Below are 26,253 nucleotides of genomic sequence, written 5' to 3' on the forward strand. Positions count from 1 at the left end.
AAATGATGTTCTTAAATCCTCACTGTCTTTTCTAACTGTTTTCTGTGGGTGTAACGGCGTTATAAAGTGTTGAACTCCAACGTATACGCAGCCGAAACGCGGCGCTTAAATCACAAATTTGGTTTAGAATGAGAGATGCGAACACGAACAGGGAAAACTGCACATCTGACGCTCCCTACAGGATCAAGAACCACAAACCATCTCCATCCATTCTCCGTGAAGTTACACAAGTTTTCCCTCTTTTTATCTTTTATTTAAACCACAACCAGAAAGGAAGTATTAGGAGACGACATCTGCTTCTTTTGGGAGACGAAGGCTTAGGTAGGAGTAAAAACCAGACTGAATTAATTTATTTAAAATTATTTCAAACGTTTGTAGCTTGTTCTAAACATAAAAAATTAACGCACCATTAAAACTGCCTGTAGGATATTATAAAAGTTATGTCCATTTTTCTCATGCTTTTGTAGCTATTCAAACCTCTCTGTTGGTTTCTAGTTGTGCAAACAGATAATTATGACACTTTTTTCTTTGGGCACCAAGTCTAAAAATAAAATGGTTGCATGCTGAATAAACTCCTGACAGGTGTGAAAGTGTGTGGAAAGTTTAAACCATTTTTGGGGGAATTAATTTGAACGTTTTTACAATTTTTCAAAGTGGATTAAGAAGTCAGAGCTGATTTATTTTGTAAAAAGAAATCCCAACTGTTTTGTCCTCTTACTTTTTACATTTTATTTTCAGATAAAAGAAGAAAAATGAAACAATTTAAGTGAAAAAATACTTTTTATTCTGCACAAATTGACTACAAAACTCACTTCTATTAACATGCCACTTATTTTTGTTCACAACAAACTTCACATCCTGTTTTTCCTTCTCCTGTTTACAAGACAATGAAACTTGCACATAGTCCAAATCAGTTATCTAAAACAAAGTTTAAGCAAAGAAATGGTGAATTAAAAACAATGTTTCACTGAGGCAATTAAAAAGAATATGCACAAGTACTTTAAAGACCCCAAACTTTAAATTTCTTTACACTAAACAGACCGAATACGGAAATATTTAATGTGCTTTAAGAAAGAATATCTAACTCGTGATCCAAAGTCAGAACAAACTCCTAAAATTAAATGCTGTTGTGCTTTAGCCAACCTCTGGGCTGCTGTAAAATCACACTAAGTGCTTTCTGGTAAAACAAATTCATGCTCAGCTTTGTTGTTGTGGTATTTATATCACATTTACATCCAGAAACACAAATGTATTTCCTGTTTCAAACAGTGTTGCTGCTTTTGTCGTTGTTCAGTCAGTGATTTTAAACCAGCTACTTCAGTAAATCAGACCCTAAATCCACATCTTCTTCCCAATCAGGTAAGATACATGCAGTGATGGCCTGAAATAGAAATGTACCCAGACTCTAAAAAGCAATACAATGACACTATTAAACATTAAGTAATATTACGCAAATTATTTAAGGCTGGATTGTCTGTGTAGATAGTATAAAAGCTCTAATACTTCTAACTAAAGCACATTATTACGAGCATGCAAAAGTAAAAAAGAAGAAAGTCTCTCTTCTTACCCGCAAGATAGTTCATGAAAAAGTGTAGAGAGCTACATTTTCACAGTAAATGTTCACATTTCACTACTAAATTTAGTGTTTATATTGCATGGCTATCGTTTATCCGAATATAAAAAGTTCAGCAGGAAAATATATTTTAGTCAATTACTTAAAAAAAAAACTGGAATGTGCATCACGAGTCCAACTAGTGAAAAATATTTTAGATATTTCTTTCCTGCTTTTATTAAGAAATCGGCTCTTAGTTTGTTTGTTTTGACTCCCTTTAAGTCATGGTAATGATTTCGTATTTGTCCTGAACGTTGTTGTCGTCCTGTTTCTGCGGCTCAGGTTGGTGCAAGTCGATGAAGAGAAAGTAAATCCCGGCTCCGACCGCTCCGCCCACCATGGGTCCGGCCACAGGGATCCACCACCAGCAGCCTCCAGCTCTGCACACAGGACACCACCATTAACCTGCGACTAATCTAACAAACCGTTTAACTTCCTGACGCTCACCGTTCTGTAAACGTTATCCTATGCAAAAAATACAAGTCTATTAAATTAAACTAAACTAAACTAAACTAAGCTCAGCATTCTGGGAAATAGTTCCCACTCCTGTCTTTTTCTTCTTTCAGTTTTTTAAGTGATGCCCTAAAAACTCTAGTTTATTCAACTGTTGGAGATTTTACTAAATTAATAAAAAATTAATGCAACTTACTCCTACAAGTTTATCTTTCACAAAGTCACACATAGGTTCAAAATCTAAAACTCTCAAAATGTATTTGACTTAAAAGGCAGAAGCTAGGTGTGCTGTGGTGGCGCAGGGGTTAAGCTCAACCCACACAGGGAGGCCTTAGTCCTCAATGTAGCTGTTGCAGGTTTGATTCCTGGCCTCATCTTCCCCCTTCTCTCATTATCCTCTTTCCTGTCAATTCACTATCAAATAAAGGCCAATAAAACCTATAAAAAGCAGAAGATAAGTAGACACAACTAAATGCCAGCTACTTTTTTCCCACGCTTTGAACCATGCAGCTTACAGCCCGGTGCAGCTTCTCTGTGGATTTTTCTTCAACCACCAGGGGGCTCTTTAGCAGGAAGCGAATCATTAGAAGTCAAAAATTAGAAATCAAAGAAGAAAGTGCTAATTTTCTTTAAGAACAAGTAGCTAGCAGCAGGCACGACGGAGAAATTTCTTCAAACTCATACCCTCTCATCAAGGAAACAACACGAAGAAGTTCATATGATGCAGCTTTTAAGTTGAAGCCTATCGATCTGGCAGTACAGGAGGGAAACAGAGCCGCTGCGTGAACGAATCCATGGTTCGGCGTTGGAGACGCAGGGCTGCGTCCTCAATAGCAGATTGACAACCATAGCAGTCACTCTGAATGCCTTTGAGTAGCAACATGCACAGACGTTAAAGCACAGGGGTTAAAAAGATTGGTCCAGAGCAGGGTCAAGCGGCGGAGATACCAGCGGTTTATAGCCCGGTGCGGCTTATATAGGTACTTTGTTTTGTTTTTTTTACTTTGCGGGTGCGGCTTATAGTCAAGTGCGCTCCGGGAAATACGGTAATTCACCCAACACTATATATAAAAAAAAATAAAATCCACACTAAGAAAACACGCATTGTTTATTCAGTCTGGTGTAACCATGAATGTGGATTACAGAACAGTCCTCTGCTTGTTGGTGTGCCCTCGCTCTGAGTCCCTTTAAACTCGTTTAGTGAGATTACAGAGTACGGCGGGTCAGTGTCATGGTGTGGGCCGTTAATGGAGGTAAATGGATCCATGGACAGAAGTAAACAGTCGTCTGAACAGACTGAGTCTCCCCGTCAGGAAGCTGGAGGCGGCAGACGTCTGGATTAGAGACTTAAATCTACTGATCAGCTCAGGAGACGGACTCTCTCTGGGTCACAACCATTTCCCACTGAGCAAAGAAAAACAGAAATTATCATGGTAGGAGACAGGGATGTATTTTATTTTCATAATAGCTCGGTTTTATTTCATTGACAACTTTTGTTTCTAGTTTTTATTAGTTAAATATTGTTTAGTTTCAGCTTGGGTTTTATTAGGTCTGACTAATAAATCAATCAAACAGCTGCAGGTGATCCAGAACGCTGCTGCTCGCGTTCTCACTAAAACCAGGAAGATAGAGCACATAACACCAGTTTTAAAGTTCCTACACTGGCTCCCTGTAGCTCAGAGAATAGACTTTAAAATACTGTTGTTAGATTATAAATCACTAAACGGTTTAGCACCACAATACCTTAAAGATCTGTTATTGCTGTACCAACCGTCTAGACCCCTCAGATCTTCTGGTTCTGGTCTGCTTTGCATCCCCAGAACCAGAACCAAATGAGGAGAAGCAGCATTCAGTTTCTATGCACCACAGATTTGGAACAAACTTCCAGAAAACTGTAAAACAGCTGAAACACTGGGTACCTTTAAATTTCAACTTAAAAACCACCTGTTTAGAGTTGCTTATGGCTAAATTAGGGTTAGAGTGTGGGTTTTGATGTCTTCCATGTTTTTATGTCTTTAATGTTTTTAATTTCTTTTTATTTCTTTTCTATGTTTTAATGATGTAAAGCCCCCCGGAAAACGTCCCAGTTAAACGACGTTTAACTAAAGTTCTACGGGGGTTTAGAGTCCCAGTTGACGGAGTTTCAACTAAAAACCTAGAGGTTGGAGTCCTTGTCAAACGGTGTTTTTGACTAAAGTCCCTGAGGGTTAGAATCCCAGTTAAACGGCGTTTAACTGAATTCCTAAAGGGGTGCTGGTTTTAATGTTTTTATCTTTTTTTCTTACATCTCTTTCTTTCTCACTGTTTATTTAATGTCACATGCTGTTTTTATTTTAATTATGTAAAGCACTTTGAAATGCATTGCTGCTGAAATGTGCTATACAAATAAAATTTGATTGATTGATTGATTGATTGATTGATTGATTGATTGATTGATTGATTGATTGATTGATTGATTGATTGATTGATTGATTGATTAGATATATTAGAAATAAGTATTTTTCTAAATCTGGTTAATTTCTAGGTGCAGAATTAAAAAAATGCCAAAGTATCGTGATGTATGCATCGATTGCGTAACAAGATACAATTTCCAAAAAACGTATTAAATTATTGTTTAAGAAAAACTGTCTGAGGTTTTCTACAAACTTTGGCTGCTGCCATTTTGCAGAATTGTGCAGCGCCACCAGGAGGAGCATGAAGTAATGACGACATAAACTGCTTTTGTGAGTCAAAAAATAAATTTCACATCAGTTCAAAAGGCTAATAAATAGATTCATAAACATTAAAACAAAGAAAGTTTCAGTATTTTAACGTTAGTTTTACATACTCTAGTACTTTTTGTTTTAATTTTTTTCAGTTAACAAAAATGTTTCTCATTTTCAGTTTTGTTATTTTCTTGGTTTTAGTTAACTGTAATAAACTCGGTAGGATGCTTTAACTGCACGAAATTCAAACATTTTACATCTGTAAGTCCATTTATAGCTGAAGGATCCACATCTGGAGCAACAACTCATATTGTATTTAGATTTCAGTATCATTTTCAAACTAGAAAATAAAAAAACCAAAAAGCTGCTTTCACACATCCTGAGATTAACTGAGCAGCCTTATTACTGCACCGCTCTGGACTTTCTAGACGTTTTTTCCCCAGCAGCGTTTTGTTCTTCGCTTGACAACCATAGCAAGTCACTCTGAATGCCTTTGAGCAGCGACATGCACAGACGCTTTCAGGGGCAGGGGTTAAAAAGATTGGTCCAGAGCGGGGTCAAGGATGACGGCCACCGAGGGCAAAGGCACAAACAGCACGAATCTACCAACCATCCAAACACTGGGCCTGACGAGGCGGCCGCAGGAATGTGTCCATCACACCAATTTGGCTTTGAAGTAGAACCTAAATCATCCTGCCTGGACTGAGAATGTGTTCAGGGAAACTAAAACTAAAAAAAACAACAACTCAGCAGTGAATTTAAAGCTGGAAAAACAGCACAGAACCTTAAAAAGCAATATTTCAGTATTTCAAAAACAAACTGAGGATCTCTGTCTGCACAGATTTTTTTAAATTTGTGGTCACAGTTTGGACATTTTTCTGGTACCACATGTCTGCTGTAATGAACTGATCAGTTTATGCTCATTTCAAGCAATTATTATTACTATAATATTTATAATGACATTGTTAAAGTAAAATGCTAAGATTACTCTGGAACAAAAAAAAAAAAAGTCTTTTGCATTCCTTGTTCTTGTGCATGATTTTATACTATCATGTTCAAAATAAATAAATAAATGCTCCTTTAAATAATAATTATTTAAATCTGGTTAAATATGTTGAATGCATTGCATTAAGTTAGTTTTTAGACATTTTCCTAAGCTTGCTTTTTACGCCTGTGACTGTTAAGAAGCATCTGAAACAGAAACCATTGCTTCTTGGAGCAGCTTATATATCAAACCTCATCCCAGTCCTGGAAACATGTAGTATCTCTAAAATTCAGCTATAACAAAATTACATTAGTGAGCTGTATTTACTTTTCATTTTTAGCTTATTAATATTTGAGCTGAGGACATAAGATGTTGCGTGCAGCTTTGACGTTCGAGTCTAAGGAACATACAGTGGTTCTATTTTTGAAATAAACTTTTAAATATTTCATATTTATATGTGGGAGAAGCTGTTCCTTTTAAACATGTATCGCGTTTAAAATATTAATTCAGATTGGACAGGAACAGAAACGGTTCTTCTCTCCGTAGAGAAGGCTGACGACCAGATTTTCACCAGTTTCTATTAGTTTTGAGGCTTTTTCTCACTAATAAAGACTTAAATCACCTGAACACCTCCATGCCCCAGCCGGCCATCGCGGTGAAGAGCCGGGGGCCCAGATCTCGAGCCGGGTTTATGGGATAGCCGCAGTTCAGACCCATGGAGACGCCGATGGCCATGATGGTCAGGCCGATGCAGAGCGGCTCCATGCCCTTTGGGGCGCCGATGTTCTTCCTGTCAGTGATGGCCAGGATGCACAGGACCAGCGCTCCAGTGGCAATAACCTTCCAAAGCAGAAGCAGCATCGGGTAATTATCCAAACATTGTTCTGAATATCAGGAAAGGAAAAAGACACTGAAGTTGTTTTGGGTCTTTTGATCAACCGGGGCGCTGGTGCAGGCTGTGGAGCAGGACGCTCCCCCATCCCTGCCTTTGGGTTTGCGTTAGCCGCTGAATTTGCTTCTTGAGAGGAAGTTTTTTTTGAGTCCTCTCATCTGCTGCAATGACCTCTGACCTGTGTTTCTCTAAGCCTATTAGGGGGTCTCTATTCCTGTTTCACGCTGCGTGGGACAGCTTCAAGGGGCACAATCATGGATTTTCCTGCCAGATAGTGCCATTTTGTGGCACAGTCAAGTAACTGTGTTACTTTAAGATGTTATAGAATCAAAATTGACTTAAAAGAAATTTGAGTTCCTGATTTGACGTCTTGAAATTAGGTCTCCGTCTCTAAAAACTCTCTGACACTCTGCCTTCAGGAAGTCATGGCTCCTCTTTAACGACATTTTTAGCAGCGTTACTCTGAGAAGCAGCTCGTTTAATGAGCAGATGCCCAGCTCCACCAGGTGTTTGCTAATTGCTGCTGGCTAGTCTGAAGGAGCTGAGTGGGAGAGGCGGAGCTAGGTCCACCCAGGCGTTTTGCACGGCTGAATGGTTGCCATGGAGATTAAAGGATTTCTCAAACATGCGTGAAAGAATCAAATCAAAACTCCAGGTATGTTTTGATGAGGGAGTAACTTTACAAAATGATATAAAGCTAAAATATATATTTTACATAAAACTGCCCTTTTAACATTGTTCCCCAATATATATATTTATGTATTTGTTACACCAGCTGCATCAATTGTATGTTTTTAATTATAAAATCTGTTTAAAGCTAAAGCTTCATGTTTAATTTTTCTTTTATCAATATAAATGACAATTTGCTGGATATTTCTTTACTCACGCGACACCAAATTTCAGAAGCTACAACGCCAGTGAAAAGAGGAGTTGGTTCCAATTTCTTCCCTTGCCATTTCTATATTTTTTACACATTGTTTATGTTGAATAAACAATGTTGTTTCCACATATCATCTGAAAGATTAACATGTACTCATGTTATAATACATATATAACATGAGTACAAAGGAAATTATTTTTGCATCTGACCTTAAGGAACCTTAATTCAAATAACTAAACTGTTACAGTTTAGTTATTTGATTGGAGACACCTAAATCTTTCTGAGGTTTGTGCCAAATCCAGTGTTTTAACTTTGAAATGATCTGGTCTTCTGCAGGTTTTAAAATAATTTAAATATAATGTGAAGTGCACAAAACATCTAAAAAAACATTTGTACACGTTAAAACTGCCTCCAACCTGGTGAAGATGTGTAAAAAGCCTTCAGGTAAATATATCTTTACTGCAGTAAAACTTTTCACTGAAAAATTCCCTTTAACTATATTTGTAACTTTTGGAGATATTTTCTCCTCACTAATCATCATCCAAAGCCATCTACCAGAAAATATGAGAGTTTTTCTAATAGCTTGTAAATATTTTAACTTTCCAAAAGGAAAGTCCATTATGGAGAGAGTCGGTTTTTAAATTAAATATTGAAATAAATTATTTTTATTATGAAGAACTGGAAACACCTGCAGGAGTTAAAATTACCAACAAGGATGGTATTAAAAAAAAAAGAATAAAAGTTTTAAAGTTAGGATCTATCAAAAGTATTTCACTGCGTAAATATGTCAAAACAAAAAAAAAACTTTTTAAGGTTTGCACTCAATTTTTACCAGAAATTTTAAAGAATGGAAAGGCCACTTTAACTTGAACTGACTATTTATTTTCTCCAAAATCCTGTTTTGTCTTAGTTATTTCTAATATTTTTATTGTTTAATTGGATCTTTTGGTATGTAGAAGCCAGTAAAGCATATTTTTGATGAACTCTAGAACACTTTTCTTTAAAATAGATTAATTTAACTCGAGTTTGTCAACTTATCCAGTGTGTATAAATTATCCCACAAACTTAACAGCATATAAAGTTTGAAATAAAACTTAAATATTCACTTTAAACCTGTGTAATTCAAAAAACTGGTTAAATTTCTTTAAGCTATATATTTCTGAGACAGTCACGATCAGAAGTATAAATTTTGAACTTCACCTGGTCAACAAACCCGTTTAGCACCGACAGATGTTTTGCAGGATAAGATGCAAATATGTTGGCCGTTGCATTTTCACCAGTAACTGCAAGATCTCCACCGGTGTAGTCCATCAATGCATCTGAGGAGAGGAAAATTATCCATCAAAAAAAAAAGTGGACTTAAAATATGGGACATTCAAAGTTTCCCCCAGAAAACTTGCTAAGCCTGGCGGTTGGATGCTGGGACAGTCGTTCATCCAGCGGCCCGTCGTGTTTTTGAGTTAAAAAATGCTTAAAGTTGACAGGAAATTTGAAAATATCACCTGATAATTGTGTGTTATTAAAAGATTGGAAGATTAACCCCTAAACACCAAATATAAAGTCTTGAAGATGCAAACATTTAAGCAATGTTTAGCCTGGTGGGAGCTCAAGTAAAGCCTGGTGGCCCGCCAGGCTTATAATACACTGGGGGAAACCCTCAACATTCCTCTGCTCTTTGTTTTGCCACACTTTCTACATTTAATCTCACCGTAGTACAAGCCATAGACAGCACAAGAACCGGCGAATGCTCCGAGGAACTGCGCCGCCACGTAGACGGGGAACTTCTTCAGAGGCAGCTTCCCCAGAATCACCATGGCCAAAGACACGGCCGGGTTCACATGGGCTCCTGAACAAATCAATAACTTCAACATCTGAGAGAGACACAGCGCAAAATTAAAAGGTTTTTTAAAACTACTCAGATTGTTATACAACAAAAAGTCACAGAAAAACAGATATTTGCTAATTTTAAGTGATTTTCCTGCAGACGTTTTTGTGGTATTTAAAAACTAAAGTCATGCTGCCACAATATTTTCTACTTTTACTGTCTATAAATTTAACAAAAATACTTTTCCCAATTTGATGCACTTATAATCAGAGTTAGCAAGTAAGAGTAGCACTACTTAAACATATTATTACTAAAGTAAAAGTGAAAACTAGAAATCTAAACAATTATTCTAAATAGGAGTAAAAAAGCTATTGAAGTATTGAGTAACTTGTCAAAACATAAATTGTTTAATATCTAAAAATAACATCACATGGAGCAAAATATAAAATATGTGGACATTTTAAAGCTCTAATTGAAAGTAATTCATATAAATAACATAATTACAAAAAAAGAGACATTTTTCAATATGAAACGGCAGGAGTGTGTGCTTGTGTGCGTGTGTGTGTGTGTGTGCGTGGGTGTGTCTGTGTGTGTGTGTGTGTGTGCGTGTGCGTGTGTGTGTGTGTGTGTGTGTGTGTGTGTGTGTGTGTGTGTGTGTGTGTGTGTGTGTGTGTGTGTGTGTGTGTGTGTGTGTGTGTGTGTCTTCCTGGTTAAAATATGGTTGTTCATCATCCAGTGAAATTACGCTCAGTGGGTGGAGAAGCCAAGTAAAAGTAAACAGAGCAGAAAAAGTATATTCCTAAAAGTTACAATTTTTAATGTAACTGAGTAAATGTAGCTGTTTTCTATAAAATCTGCTTTAATTCTTGCATGCAGCACTGATGTACAGAGTTTTTTTCCCCACCAGCTCTTCCATTTTGACTTTCTGTTTAGTTTTTGAACAACTGAGATTCAAGAAGTTTTGCAGATCAAACCTCAGTGGGCTGCAGATTCATGCAGTCATCAGCAAACATCCTCCGTTTATCCAGCGCTTTCCGGCTCACTCTTCTGGGTTTGTGCTCCCTCAGATCTGTTTTCCCATATTTTGTCCCGAAGCAAAGTGTTGAGCACATTCCAGCCAATTGTTACCAAGTGTGGGGTCATTTATTTAACACTCTGGGATCTTGGCTTTGACCTCGCTGGGGTAACACCGCTGGGGGGTATCAGCCATGCGCCTATTGTTAATCTCCCCATCCTGTTCACAAACACCAGCCACGACAAGCAGCCGGCCCGGCCTGCCCGAATTGCTTCTGACATAATCTGCCTGAATCTGCTTAAGGCACACGTAGACTGCAGGTCATTAGAGTGACCATGATGTGTCACACTTACCGTACACTGTCAGCTAAAATCTGCCGACTACAAAGTGATACCAATTGTGTTTTCTTCTCCTATGGGGCCGCTCTGCCAGGGAAGCCCAGAGAGCGGGGCTTGTCACACCTGACCCCCCTCATCTCCGCAGACCCATGCCCCTGTAAAGCTCATTAGTCCAATACCTACGATCATCTTCAGAGATGTCGTTGGACAGAAGCTTCCCACCAAGCTGCGGACCAAATGGCCCAGTCATGCAGCAAAAGCTCTCCATATATTAACCTCTCTGTCCTCTGGCTTTTCTGCTATTCTTCTGAAGTCTCCAAGCTGCTCTTAATAGGGAGCCGATTGTTGAAAAATCACAACATTCGTCTTCAGCGTCGATTCATGGCTTAATCTTCTGTTAATCTGAAGATTTACTCCAAAGAGAGAAACATACACCAGCCGTGAAAGTCATAAATGATTCTGTAAAATACAGAACCGTACTGAAAATGGAGTGAAATTTTATTTTCTGCTAGTTCAAGAAGATTTTTTTATTATCTTGATTTTATCTCACAAAAAAAAGACATAATAGTCATTATTATTCTGATGATGTTGCACAGACTAACCAGTTGTACAGTGTTCGGCTTTAGCTGTGCTGCTAATGATTCTTATACCACAGGACTGACATATATGGGTTTAGTGTGGAAAAGAGCCCACTGCACTGAACCCCATTGAAAACCTCCTGGTTTCTCCACCAAATGTTGATTTCTGAACTCTGAATTAAGTCATTAGTATTGGTGTCTCAGAATGAACATGAACTCATTTTCTTTGCATTATTTGAGGTCTGAAAGCACTGCATCTTTTTTAAAAAATTTATTTTAACCATTTCTCATTTTCCGCAAATAAATACAACATTTTTGCTTGTATTTTCATTAACATGTCTGTAGTTCAGAGAATAAAAGAACAATATTCATTTTACTGAAACATATACCTATAAAAAGTAAAATCAGAGAAAAGTATATTAAAGTCTGAATAGAAGTATAATTTTTAATATTGAAACTATATATATATATATATATATATATATATATATATATATATATATATATATATATATATATATAATAAACTGAAAATCTATGTAATTATAAATAAAATATTTCTGTTTACCTAAAGTGTAACAATTGACACCATTTTCAAACAATAATAGGTATATTAATGCATGTCTTTTGTCTTTTTTGCTGTTTGACTATATAAACTGTAAATCACAAAAGAAAGATTTTTTTATATATACTTTCTGTCTTAACTATTCCAAAACATGACTTTGTGGTCTATTAAACTTCTGCTTCTTAGAATCTGTTGCGGTCATCTTGACCTTTTGTCTCTTAACTCTTTATATTCTCACCACTTCCTCACTGACAGTCACTGCTTTACCTCTGAACCCTGATGAGTGATGTGCTATGGTTTATGTTATTAAAATTTAAAAATACTTAAAGTGAAGTCCATTGTTGTATCGTCCACATATCTTTAAAGAGTCGTTATGGAAGGATGTCTGGCAGCAGTCAGTCTCACAACAAATCTGAAGAGGCCTCTGATTGAAGACTGTTGGTGTGGAAGGGTTAACAGGTCACATTCTGGGCAGCAGAAACGATTTTCCACAGAAACACCTTCTGGGTGACAACATCACCGTATGACGGAGACGTTGGAAATTATCTGTGCCTGTTACGATCGCAGGAAGTTTCTGCTTGAAGTTCCTCCTTCTCTCTCTTTTCATTGGTCCTGCCCTGCTGCATCCATGAAGCCTCCTCCTTCAACTCCTCTGGGATTTGGGGTCATAGTTTAGATATTATTGGATCTTTTGCGACGCTAATCAGATGCTCCAAGTTGTAAAAACAAAAAAACAACGCCTTGTTGCTATGGTTACATCAGAACTCCCAGCTTCACGGCTTCCCAAACCAGACAGAATAATTATGCAAACACGCAACGCCTCAACCAAAAAAAAAAAAGTACTGACAAAAGTTTACTACAAGAACAAATAAGAGCTAACATACTGGAAATACTCCAACTAATTTAAAAGTACGCCACATGTTTTTGCTGCTGTTGCAGAATATGCAGCTTTAGTTGAGAAAATGTGACTGCTGACAAACCTGACAGATTTAGGTAAAAAGGATTTTTATTCTTATTTTTCTGACATTTTTCTTCTGACTGGAAGTAGCAACAACATTTCGAAGCGGCTCAGACAGAATCCTGAGCGAAAAAGATTAGGATGATGGCGCGGATGCCTTCCAGTCTCAAAGACTTTAACTTCATCGCCAAAGATAAGTTGCTAAAATAAGAGTGGAGACCTGCAGAAAAGCTGCTCAGCAATTACAAGCCTGGTTGGAGTGTCGCAATTCCTCTTAGTTGATTTTTAAGAAGTGTAAAATCATTTTATGACATTGAGTTTCTTTTTATATGTGTATAAATGTAAATACTCACAGTTTCTTTTTACGTTTTATCATTTTTGAGAGACATTTTTATCTCAGTGACAGAAATAAATTGTTTTGTTTTAATAGAAACAACATTAAATGTAAAGCTGACATGAGTACAATTATCTCTACACAGCCATTAATAAATAAATTAAAGTGATTTAAAAAAATGTTTTGTTTTGTTGGAGACATCCAGCAACCCGTCTGAATAAAGAATAAATATTTTTCTCACCACCGTTGTCTGTCTCAGGATAAAGATACTTTTTGCTGCTGCAGAGTTAATCCACATTTCTGAACAGAAATTATACGTGTAAAAACCAAATTAGTCAAATTACAATTAATTGAATAAATGTATTTGCGCAACTAAAACACCTCAATTCAAACAAATAGTTGATGATCATTTTGATAATCTGCTTTGTTTCAATAAAGCAAAAGGTATCAACTTGGTAAAGGTTAAATATTGAAATGAGATTATAATCAAAATGTAATTTTGGATTTACAAACTAATATGCTTGATTAAATGTGTAATCATTTCAATTTCTGACATTTAATAACCTCTGAAATTACTTTTTGTAGTGTTCAAGTAGTAAAGGTACTTTGAGAATAAGTAAACTGTTTTTAAAGTCAAAACATTAAAGCATTTCTTCTCATTGCCAGAAAGTAAAAACTCAAAAATTGAAATGTTTGCAGGATCAGAAAAGGACATAATTAATTTATATTTTATCCTGCCTCATATTTACACCTGATATGTGCTTATGTGGGTCTTAAATCACAAATTACTGCTTGAATTAAAACTGAAAACTGTAAAGTAATTTATTAAATGTCACAAACAAAACATAGACCATCTTCATTATCTGCTTTTTTTTTTCTTTTTTTTTTTTTACCAGAGTCCCATTTTCCCCCAGTTATCAGGTTACATTATTTTGCCTATTTGTCACTTGCCTCACTGCAGAAACTAACAGCCTGATTTATGTTTTCTAATCATATTGGAAGAAAATTTGACTTGGAAATAGTTGAGTTTTTGGAGAAAACTTTTACAAAACATCAACAAACTTTTACATGTCAACGTCAAATTTATTTATATAGCACTTTAAAAACAAGTTTAAAACTGCACCAAAGTGCTGCACAGAAACAATAATAAAATAAGTTGATGAAAAGAAAAAAAGAGAAATAACACAAGAAAAAAAAATCTCTATATATTGTTAATAAGTAAATCAGAAACACCAGGAAGTAGTTGCAGTGAGCGCAGCCTTTTCTCCAGGTGTTCGACACAAAGTGACATCAATTTATCTATTAACCAGGGGAAAGCACACAGTTTTGGTTGAGAAAGTGGAAGAATGTTCATATTTTCTTCCTATATTTTCCGCCAATCAGGAGTCAGAGTCGACCTGGAGAAAACCGGTCTGAATCGTCTCTTACCTGACACTCCCCCCGCCATGTAGACGGCCATCATGACTCCCAGGGTGAAACCGACGTGGATGGTGAGCGGCTCTCCCAGAGCCCCTTTACTCAGCACCGTCTGGGCCACTGAACCGCATCCAAAGAGCTGGGACACAGACAAGAACAAAAACACAAAGAGCGCAGCTAGAAAAGCCTCATTGTTTCTAATCATTCCAATTAAGCTCACCATTAACACTAGCCCTCTTGTCCACAAACAGCCCCTGACTGCCACAGACAATTTGTCCAAGCTGGAGCTCAAAACAATAATTAATCCCTCACTTATTAGGTAAAAGGCACAAGTAATTTAGAGGGGGTGGAGGGTGGGGAGTGTTGAGGTGAAAGCAGTCATCCACAAATAAAAAGGGTTGTTGTGGAAGATGCATCACCCCTCTGATGGGCCGTCCCAGACATTAAAGCAGACTTTTTTCTTCTCTTTGAGGTGACAGCTGCAGCTCATGAGGGTTTCAGGTGGAGGCTGGGACTCTCTACTGGAAGATAACACAGTGCTGCTCTGCATATTACTTCAATAATTATCTACTTTTTACAACCTTGGTAGCTATAAGAAACACATTATGTGTGGAGGGGGGAAAAAAAGCCCTAAAACATCATATTAGTTCCACCTTCTCCTCGGAGAGCCTCCAGTTATCTGCTAGCAGAGGCATGTGAGGGACAGCGGTCAGTCCGCAGAGACTCTTATTAGCAGCTTTAAAGCGGCTGTTTAAGCTGGGTGACAGGTGCAGAGGGAGGGAGGAAAAACACTCACGATCAGGACGAAGATCCCCAGAAACTCCGCCAGGAACTCCTTCAAGATGTCCCGCCTCAGGCCAAATTTCTCCTTCATCTTCCTCCTGCTCTCTTCTTCCATGCTCTGTTGTTGTTGTCGGCGTTGCTTTCTGGGACTGTTTGACGCCTTCCTCCGATCACAACAAACAGCCAACAGCTCTGATGGAGGCAGTGCGGAGCTGAGAGCGCAGGCTGTCGCCTCCCACTGCCGGACGCGCTAAGCTCCCTGCTTCTGTTTCCCGGGACAGCCACAAGGGGTCCGCTTAAAAAAACACATTATTATTATTATTATTATTATTATTATTATTATTATTATTATTATTATTATTATTATTATTATTATTATTACAGTAATAATGTCTGGATCCACGCAATTCAGACCCAAACAAGACACATTCAAGTTCCTTTAGAAATATTAGTTTTACAATAAATAAGGAAAAGGAAACAAAATCTCAACCTAATTTGTTAGGTTTGTTTTTGCTTTTAGAGGCAAATAAGAATATTTATTACACTGTAAATAGGCGATTGCTAAAATAACTCACTTTATCTTTAAAGCATCTCTTCTAATTTATTTTACAGGAAAATTGATATTAAATGATCACAGCTAACTCTGTAAGACATTTTTACTGTAAAAACAAATTACAGATGGTCTGTTTGAACAGCTTCAAATGGTTTATGTTATCAAAATAAAAGTCGTTTTAAATCATGTAAAAATTAACATTTTACAGTAACCAAGAGTTAGCAACTCTAAACTATTTTTATTAGGACTAACTAAGCTTCAGATTTTTTTAATTTTCCCAGCATGCATTGCACATCTACCGTAACATGATGTAAACAGAATATACAACCCAATACTGCTAATTACCGATAATATTTATTTCACAAACCACACAGTCACATTTGCACATTGTCTGTAATAAATTCCTGTTTTAAAAACAATAATTTACACTTAAAACAACACACATTGTTTACAGTGTGAACAAACACATTTTTATCTCCATAATGTTTTATGAGTCATTATAAACGTAATAAAAACCGTTTTGTTAAAAAAGGAAAATCTGTGGAGTACACACTGCTGTTTGGTTAAAGATAAACACGCGTTGCACTTAACTGAGTCATAATTATAAAATTTAAAATAAATAGTTTTTATTATTATTATTATTATTATTATATTTTTATATTCACCCAGTGTTTATGACACGGTTCACGTTTTTGGCTTTTCTCGTCACACGAACAATCACTCACACAACATTTTAACGTTTGGAAAATAAACAATTGGACTTTATTTCTGCGAGTTTTACGGTTTTGAAATAATCAGCCACGCATCATTTACCAATCCTTCAGAGGCACTCGAGCTTATCCAAGTCACTTTAATGCTCTGTCACAACGTATTTCTCATTTCTTTCCTCATGCAGCTGGAAGCCAACACAGATTCCTTCCACTCATCCCATTTGTCATTTCTCCACGTTTCTTCTTTATTATTATTATTTTTTTTTGTTGCTTGTCACCACCTCGGTGCCTGCTGCATTTTACAGCCATCAACTTGTGCAACACGTGGAAAAACTCGTTTCTTCCGACAGAGGGCGCTCGATGAATGCGTTTGAGGCGCTGCTCACACCTTCTGCTCCGGTACGTCTTATCTTCCGTTTGCTGGGCTTTGTGAAAAAAAAAAAAAAGAAAGAAAGAAGAAGAAAAGGTGAGGCGACAGGCGGAGGACGGGATGTTTTTGAATCCATTAATCAACGTCACGGCTGCAGGCATGTCCGCTTTGATGTGAAACAGACACTTTGGAGAGTGTCGCCCAGGCTGTGAAAAAGCACTGATGTGCTGATGGAGGAAAAGCACCCACTCCGGGGTTTGCAAATGATGGAGCTACATCTGTCTCCAAACTTCTTCTTTGTCCTGTCAAGAAGCTGAGCTTGCAAACCTTCATGTTGAGTCTTTAATCCAACGGGAGAAGTAATATTTCCCCCCTCTCCCCCTCATTTTTGTCTGATGATGTACATTTCAAACACAAGTAAGATCTCCGTTAATCCTGAAACAGCTTCTGCTTCTGTTGAGCTGCAAAGGCATTTCTTTGGAAAGGAGGTAAAGCATTTGAACTTTATCTAAAACTTAGTCTCTGTCTGACTAAAAAAAGTCAGACAGAGACAACCAGAATAATAATAATAAAAAAATGTTGAGCTCATTCCTGAAGGCAAACAGCTGAAAAAGCAACTTCCTCCATCCTCGTGACATCAGAAATTAATTGTGAACAATCACATTGTTTGGAAGGCTGAGTTCAGTCGCGTGATTCCTACCGAATCACTGAAACTTAACCTGACTGGCAACATAAATGACCCTAAAACATCTCTTAAAATAACAGCTTCATCCCATTACAGAAAGTCTGAAGCCATTCCTAACGCTTCGGATCTCCCATAATGCAGCAGAAGACAGGAAACGGTGATGAACCAGTGGAACAAATTCTTACAAAAAAGAAAGACCAACATCTGAAAGTGCTGTATAGGCCTCGGCTTCCTCAGATTCACAAACTGAAAACCCGTCTGGACTTGAAAGAATGCAATGACTCAAAACATTTTGATGATGATTTTGGGAAACATTCTGCAGGTTTGCGAGACAAAGGTGGCAATTTTGGTCCCATTACAGTCAACATTCAAACAACATGACGAACAGTCAAAAGTAGGGATGTTGGCGATGGATTAAATTCATTCTGCAAAGCAGAGTGGGACAAACTAAAACACTCTGCAGAGTTAAATCAACACTGTGACCAATCTATTTGGTCCTTGTCAGAATTGGAGTTAATTTAAATATTTTCAGTTATTTCAACAAGAAATTGAGTAATTTTAGCACTTGAAAAAGTTATAACTACTCAAACTGTTGTTGAAATAACTCTGTAAGAGTTAAATTAATGCCAATTCTGAAAGGGACCTAATAGACTCGGCATAGTGTTAATTTAACTCTGCAGAATTTGTTGCGCACCAGTCGTGAAATGGTTTGAAACCAGTTGCTGCCAGCAACTAAACCAGTTAGGAGGCAATCACATCTTAACACAGGGTTGGTTCCAATAACTCTGCTCTTTTATTTACTTGGGTTCATTTGAGCTTGTATTGAAACCTGTTTGAATCATATAAATGCGGAACGAGAAGAAACCCGCAAGCGGCCAAACACTGCGCCCAAGTGCAGCGATGTGCGGATGTTTATTGGGCGCTTTTGAAAGGAGACTCTGGGAGGAATTATCACCTGCAGGACAAATCTGTGCCCACAGCACCCCGGCGAGCTGCAGCAATCCCTGCAGTTCGCGATTTACATGACAGCGCCGGCCGTGGGGAGGTTGTGTTAGGCAAATCAGCCCGCAGGGTGAGAGCGAGCTGAAAGGCAGGGTGACACTTTTATGTCACCTATGCAGGAAATTGTTAATGACGACCTTATTGGAGTGACTTTTACTTCTAAACTAAATCAAATCTTAACACATAGGAGCCAGAAGACTTCATTTAAAAAAATATTACGGCTCAGATCTGGGACCTATTTCCCTTTTATTTTTTTCCTGTGCAATTTAAAACAGCCGCAACCTTAATATGCGGAGTTATTATCAGCGCTCTGCGCACATATGAGATAATCAGTTCCAGACCTGTGTGATAACTCGCCGCAGGCTCTGTGAGCGTGATATTTGTGTATGTAAAACTATGAATTAAGCATGTAAAAAAAAAAGAAGAAAAAAAAAAGCTCCAACTGTTGCGTGGAGTGAAAGCGACTGAGGAAAGTGAGTGTGAGGCGGGTGGGGTGCGTGTGTTCCTCCTCCCCAACACGCATGGCTTGAGGTCATTTATGTAAATGCTCGGATTTAATTTTCAAAAGGACGGCCCTTTCCCCCTTCTCTCCTCGCCCAATGAAAACGAACCGCAGCCGACACCTGGCTATAAACCCAGGAAGGAACCCGGAGCTCTAATCAGAAACCCGCTGGAAGGAGGAAACACCGGAGGAAGGCGCAGTGAGCAGGGAAGCAGGCAGGCAGGCAGGAAGACGAGCGGAGCGACCAGCCGCGATGACTTCGAGTAAGATCGAGATCCCCGGAGAGGTGAAGAGCGACCCGGCTGCTCTCATGGCATCCCTCCAGCTGATGCCCTCCCCGGTGCCCAACCCGGAGATCAAGCACACCAAGGTCTGTTCCCGTCCCGTTCGGCTGCGCTCTCAGCTCCGAGATCTGGACTTTTCTCCAGAGTTTGCGCGGAGTTTTTTTTCCCCACGGACTGAACGTCACAGCGTTATTATTTATTAATTACTATCTAAAGTCCCAACTGAGTGGAAACATCCTCCCTACGACGGAGGCGCACTTAATATTTCTAATTTCGCTCGCACACGCTCTCAATAAATTACACATTTAAGAAAAAACACGTTTTACTCGCACTGCTGAGATTGTGATAAAGTCTCGTAATTGATTTGCTTAAAGAGGCCGAATTAAATTGAAAGTATTTGATGGGGCAATAATAATAATTTAAAAAAAAAGCGGGCGTTGAATTTTAGACGCTGCTAAAAATTTACAACCAGTCACATGCTCTTCCTGTCATGTTGTTTCATTTTTCATTTCACCTGGACTGCAGACATTATTACATTATTTCACTTCGCTGCGGGAAACCAATTTATAAACTGCATTTTTATGGGGCTATTAAAATTTTATAGAAAACAGCAAAAATTGGAACAAAAAGCCTCTCTGTTTCTCATTTAATTCTCATCATGAAGCTTTTATGGGTTTTTTTTTTCTAGTCCCTCAATTTACATTATAATAGCTCACAGTGAAATTAGGCCTCAGTGGAATTGAGACAAATTCAAACACATGCCAACGACTTACAGTATTTGCTTTTAGTCGAGTTTATAATGGCAAAACACCTAGAGTTCAAATCCAAGTAGTAGCTCAATGTTACGATTTCGGTGAGAGATTTAGTCTTTGCTGACCTGAAGTTTGTTCAGAGGGTGAATAGTTTGGAGGTGAAATGTGTGTCTTGTTGCAGCTGGGCTGCTTTGCTGAAAATACTTTTCTTTTTTCTTTTTTGGGGGGGGTTGGGGGGGTATGCAGAAGCAAACTGGGAAAACGCGTAAAGAAAGTAAAGAAAGTAAAGTAGTAAAATGTGATTTCTGATATAAATGGTGGCACTCTATAGAAAAGCGAGGCACTCCACAGTGAGGCGTTTTTGGACGGATCCCTGTAGGAATGTGTAGTTGGAGGTCTGGTTGTGAGCAGCGTGCTCCAGTTTCTGGCCTCTTGAGCGCTCCTCCTGCAGAACAAGTGTTTTTATGATTGCAAGACAAAAGGGCGTCTATGGAGGGACAGACCGGCGATAATGTGGGAGGAACTGCTTTGTGTTAACACGTATCCAGTGTTTTGAGAGCAAAGGCCACGCGGCTGCATGCAGAGGAGGATGGCGCACGTTGCAGGTTGAGCCGCGCGCTTCCCTTCCCCTGAAGAGGTGGAAACGATGGAGCACTGGAGGAAATTTAGGGAGCGACTTGGTGAATTAACCTCCAGGAATTTGGATCATCCAGTCCCTGCCGGCCCGGCGGACCAGGGGGCAGAAGGGCTCTGATTTATGGGCACCCCTGATGTGGGCTCTCCTCACACCCGGTTCCTGAACTCCACCCTGCGCTGGAGAGATGTCCTCGAAACTGACCGGTTTGGAGATGCGAACGTTCAATTTTCCATAACTTAACATCAGACGGATTGCATCAGACATGCCTGTAAATAGAGATATGGCTGATAGATTGTCCTGCCCTGACAGAACTCCTGTCGAAGAGAGAAGCTTGTGATAAAAAAAAAAACGGTTATTGCCCCTTGTCCCTTCACCGAGTCATGAACGGCTCACCTTACAAAGTCACATTGTGTAATTGTATTGGACGTCTCCCTTTGTGTGCAAATCTGGGATAATTCAACATGCATAAGTAACTTTACTTTAATTAGTCCCTTACTCTCACCTTTACTTGGCAGAAATCGTTCAAATAGGAAGAACAAGAGAGTGATGATTACTACTTACTGACGTTTTTGTGCTTTTCCACGTGTAGCAGGAGGGAGGAAAAGTGAGTTTGTTGAGGTTATTCTCCCGTCAGCTACCTCTTTGTGATTTTTCACACAGCTTGGTGATAATGAGCTGTTAAACCAGACACTCTGTGGGACGAATTTAACAGAAAGGGGGAATAAAAGCCGGGACCATTCCTGCTTTTTTTTTGTTTTGTTTTGTTTTTGTTTGTTTGTTTCTTTTTACGTTTTTCAGCTTGTGATAAATAAATCCAGTACATGGTAAAATCTGAAAACTTAAAAAATAAATAAATAAAAAGTTTCATAACAGCTTTATTTTGATGTTTTGTTTTGTAAAAATGTCCTCGTTGGTTTTATTGAGGCTGTAATTGGATAATGACCTGTGCCACAAATCTGGTGAACTTAAAAGCTGCTAGAGCTCATTAGCCTTGTTCGGTGTGTGAGTTACAGATCTCCTAATCCAATCAAAAGTGATAAATTTTCTTTGTTGCTTTGCTCATGGTGGCATAAGTGCACTTTTCACCATAGGAACCTGCTCTGAGTCCGCCTGCCGAGGGCCCGTGTGTTTGTAGAGCAGCCAATGCAGAGACGTCCTCTTTGGTTTGCATGAAGAGGAGCCTCCATCAATCTGTCACTGATTGAGATAGTACAGATGGAGGCTCGGGGGCTCCCCGATGCTCTGCTGCTGTCCGCCGGGGTGTAAATTATGACCCTGCCTCACTGTGTGGGTTAGCGGCCCCGCCTTGCCACAGCCTGACCTGCAGTCCTGGAGTTTTTCACTTCAAAACCTCCATCTTACCGCGATCGAGATCAAACGCAGCCCAAAGTCGGGGGATACGATGATTTATCACGACGAGCACAGCGAGAGCCTCCTCTCTCCCTTCTCCTTTCCCTCCGCTTACACAACATCACATGGCCGCCAGGCTCCGCCGCGCACATCTCTTTGGCCGTGACAGGCTAAGTGTGCAGCACCATCAATGTGTCCGTCGGTGTGAAATGCCCACTTGTGCAGCAACTGTAAATTACGGTCCGGGCTCAGACGTCAACATCGCGTCCCCTCGTCTCTTAATCACAGCTGAAGGGAGACGAGTGACAGCGAGGTTACCCCTCCAACTTCCTCTCCGTTCTTTGTTCGACGTGTAAATCCTCGCGGTGTCATTATAGAAAACACTTGGCTTCATAAATCTGTTGCACTAAACTCTTCCTTCAGTGCGCACACAGAAAAAAAAACCTTCCTCTGTGTTTGTCTGCGAAAGAGAGTTTCTTTATAAATTACTTCCTCTCTGTCTACTGATCCCAAGAGTGAAACTATGCAAAAATTTTCTTTTAACACTCCCTTGACTTGACTTTTAAAGAACTGTAAAGTACACAGGAAACACGTCAAAGCCTCAGTAATTAGAGTGAAGAGGTCAGTTTTCGTTGCTGATGCATGGAAATGAATCTGCCGTTTTTCTCTCCTTCGTTAACCCTTCATAGGAGGATTCAGTTTTTGTCTTACTGAGCTTTAAAAACATTTTTTTAACAGCCTGGTTTTCTAATATGTGACACTTTCACAGACATGCAGATATCACAGCCAAACAGAGAGATTTCAGGTGCATTCGCATTTACATACAGCATGTAAAATACACAGATAAGAAATCAATCGTTTGTATTTCAAATAAGATAAACTTTTCCTTTAGTTTAGTTTAAACTTGTAGGGAAACTTGCTCGAAAGTTAAGCTAAAGTTTAGGGCAAGTTTTGAGCACCAACATTGTTTCTATTTGCAAAATATCACAGAAAGTTTTTATTACTTTCTTTAATTTCAGAAGTGGACCGTGCATTTCAAACCTGCTGTGAAAAATTTTAATTAAAAAGATTAATTAACAACATTTGAGTTAATTGAAGTGAGGATGGATTTTAGCCACACTGATTCCTTCTGTGACATCATGGAAAAAAATCTAAAGAAATTATACAAAAAATCGACAAGAGATTTGTGGATTTCGAAAAACCTGGTTCATCATCGGCTGCAGTTTCCAGACGTCTGAAGAAGCCAAGTTCATCTGTTCAAATAATTATAGTGAAGCATGAACAGCATGAGGATGTGCAGCAGAAAGAGGACGGGTTCTGTGGGATGAAGATATTTCAGTGTAAAGATGCTGGATGAAGCCAGGAGACGCTTACGATCCACACCAAAACGAGACAGGAAAGGTCATTCGGCGAGGAAGAGGTCATTACTCCAAGAGGAAGGTCAAAACCCAGATTACAGATAGCAAATGAATCCTGGGACAAATTAACAAAACGACTGTAATCCTCTAAATGTGTTCTTATCGACACATTTAGAGGAAACGGCGAACATCATCACAACTCTGAAGAACATGAAGGGCAGCATCATCTTGTGGGGGCGTTTTAGTGCGCTTCACAAAATCTGTGGCATCATGTAGAAAGAAAGTTAGAAGAGATCAGCCAGAAAGTAAAAGATCGAGGCACATATTGACAATGACCCAAAGCATTCGGCCAAATTAATTATAAAGTATCTTAAGGACAAAAGAACTTCGTATTTCAAAGTGACTTACAGACCTGAATGGACCAAAATGCCACCAAATTATTGTTGAGTTTCCTCTGAACCAAATCGTACAAAAGTAATTTTACAAGTGTATGTAAACTTCTCAATTTTAATCCTTCCAGACCAAATGTAGAGCCGACGGTTCAGCCATATTTGCAGTACCGTAATTCAGCCACACGGAACGCTGTCTGAAAATTTCCAACGGTTTCTGAAAGGGGAGACGTTGCGCTTTCCAGCCAATATCAGGTTTTTACGGTAATTTCACCCCTGCCGTAATGGACGGTCCTAAAAAAAATAACTTGCTACATATTGAAAGTTCCGGTTGTTATGGATAAGCGGGCAAATATATATTTAGTCACAGGACATTTAAACAACTGCGTACAATTAAATAAGCAAAAATATAAAAAAATATAAAAAAAAGTCTTTAAAACAATTTAGTTGATTTTTTTGTGGCATTTAGGAATTAACAATAATTTTAGTTATTTTTACCAACCAAAAATAAGAGAACATTTAGTGTTTTTTTCATAGTTTTTATTAATATTTTTAGATATTCATATACTTATTTAGCAGCACATTTTCTCTATTCAAAGCAGATTGAACTGATTTCCCTCGAAAACATTCAGAAATAAATTCAGTATTATTATTAGGTGTCTAAAAAATGACGCTCATGAAATAAATAAACTTAATAAGCACAGTTCATTTTAAAAGCGCTGCTTGAATTAATTTTGGAGTCGTCTCACACAAACACACACACACACACACGCACACACACACACACATACACACACACACACATGCTCACGCACGCTCGCACACACACACACACACACACACACACACACACACACACACACACACACACAGCGACAAGTAAAAGACGCTGCCAGTGAGCGGCAGAGGGGTCTCCCCCTCAGAAACGCAGGAGTGCGGGGTGGCATTGTCTCTGGGAGTGTGCATGAGAAACATGACGGCTCCATGGTGTCAAACATGTGAAGAGAAGCAGGAGCAGGAAAAGAGAAGAAAAAAGAAAACCCACCGGCTGCTCTCCCCTTTCACATGCTCTCCTCACTTGTAACAGTAGTAATTATGAAGGCTCCTGAAACCCATCCAGACGCAGAGAGGAAGCAGAGGTCCTGCGATGGGGGAGGATATGAAACTTCCTGCTCAGACGAGCCGCTTTCGGAGCCCGTAGGACACGTCTGGGCTGCGGGAGCTCGTGGTGTCGCGCATAAACACACACACGTCCTTAATCCGGCCACCGTCCTCCCCGCTTCAGAGAGAAAAGACGAGGGGCTTCACAGATTCCTCCGGCCTGCCAGCATCTGAGCCGTGAGACGAAGCAGAGAGCCAGACAGATGTTTTGTTGGCAGCGGAAAGTATTTTGGCTTCTCCTACTTCAGGGCACTTAAAAAAATTTATGGTCACGAAAAACGTTTCTTTAAGTGGAAGCCATTGTCTGGAACAACGACTGAAGCAATTTGTTGCTGATTGAAAGTGTGTAATAATTTTAAAAGGTGTCCCGACTTTAGGTTGAGATGATGGGACTGACAGCTTTCAGTGAAAAGCACGAGCGCTGCTAAATATTTGCAGCTGCCCTCTGACCTGTGCAGACATTCTTGGCCTGTAAGCTTTGCTCAGGCGTCCACCACACACTGCCTTGCAAAAATATCAACACCTTTGTTCAGAGGTAATGAAGTATATTTATTGCTCTTATACATACAGTTGTTGAGAATTGGAGCTTTGCTTGAGTGGCATTTTTTGCATAAAGTTAATACTTTCACTCCGCTGCATTTCTCTACTGACTTTTCTTCTGGCTGTGTTTGTGTAGTTTTGTTCCACCGACACACAGTAAAATTACACCCCCATACTGTAGGTGGCGATATGGAGCTTTAAACTAGCTGGGAGAGGAAGAAAAGTCATTTTTGTCCCACTTGTGTTGCCTTATACGATCTGCGATCTCTCCAATTTAGCTGAAATTATTCTCGACTACACTAAAAAAACTTTTAATACTTAAGTATTTTTGAAAGTACACACTCTATTAGTTTCACTTAAGTAATAACTGGACAGAGCTACTTTTAATTTGACTTTTTCTGGAGTATTATTGACCAGTAGGTTCAGTACGTCGACTCAAGTAATGACACAGACTACTTCAGTGTTACGACTTCAGTGCGTTTGGGTTTTGTGTGCTGGACCAACAGAGTAGTTCATAACTGTGAGGTGGAAGGAAAAAAGTACAACATTTAGAAACATTTCTAAAACAAAATGCATCCAGCTTGCTTTACGCTGATTGCCCATAAAATAAAAACGCAGTTT

General features: G+C 38.9%; 2 protein-coding genes across 2 annotated transcripts in view; one reads left to right on the forward strand and one right to left on the reverse strand.

Moving 5' to 3' along the window:
• Positions 1–761: 761 nt before the first annotated feature.
• aqp9b (aquaporin 9b) lies at positions 762–15,583 on the reverse strand. Its single transcript, XM_008405371.3, has 6 exons — positions 15,353–15,583; positions 14,569–14,695; positions 9,236–9,373; positions 8,728–8,846; positions 6,378–6,595; positions 762–1,992 (listed from the first exon to the last, which is right to left on the reverse strand). The coding sequence occupies exons 1-6, from the start codon at positions 15,452–15,454 to the stop codon at positions 1,830–1,832; spliced, it is 867 nt and encodes a 288-aa protein (XP_008403593.1). The 5' UTR covers positions 15,455–15,583; the 3' UTR covers positions 762–1,829.
• Positions 15,584–19,194: 3,611 nt separating this feature from the next.
• The window catches only part of aldh1a2 (aldehyde dehydrogenase 1 family, member A2), a 33,873-nt gene continuing 26,814 nt past the window's right edge, over positions 19,195–26,253 (forward strand). Inside the window, exon 1 of the mRNA XM_008405372.3 lies at positions 19,195–19,531. Coding sequence (XP_008403594.1) covers positions 19,415–19,531 — 117 coding nt within the window. The 5' untranslated portion in view covers positions 19,195–19,414. The remainder of the gene's footprint in view (positions 19,532–26,253) is intronic.

Source organism: Poecilia reticulata, chromosome 3 (genome assembly GCF_904066995.2).
Source record: "Poecilia reticulata chromosome 3, P_reticulata-male-v2, whole genome shotgun sequence".
In the NCBI taxonomy this organism is placed as follows: domain Eukaryota; kingdom Metazoa; phylum Chordata; class Actinopteri; order Cyprinodontiformes; family Poeciliidae; genus Poecilia; species Poecilia reticulata.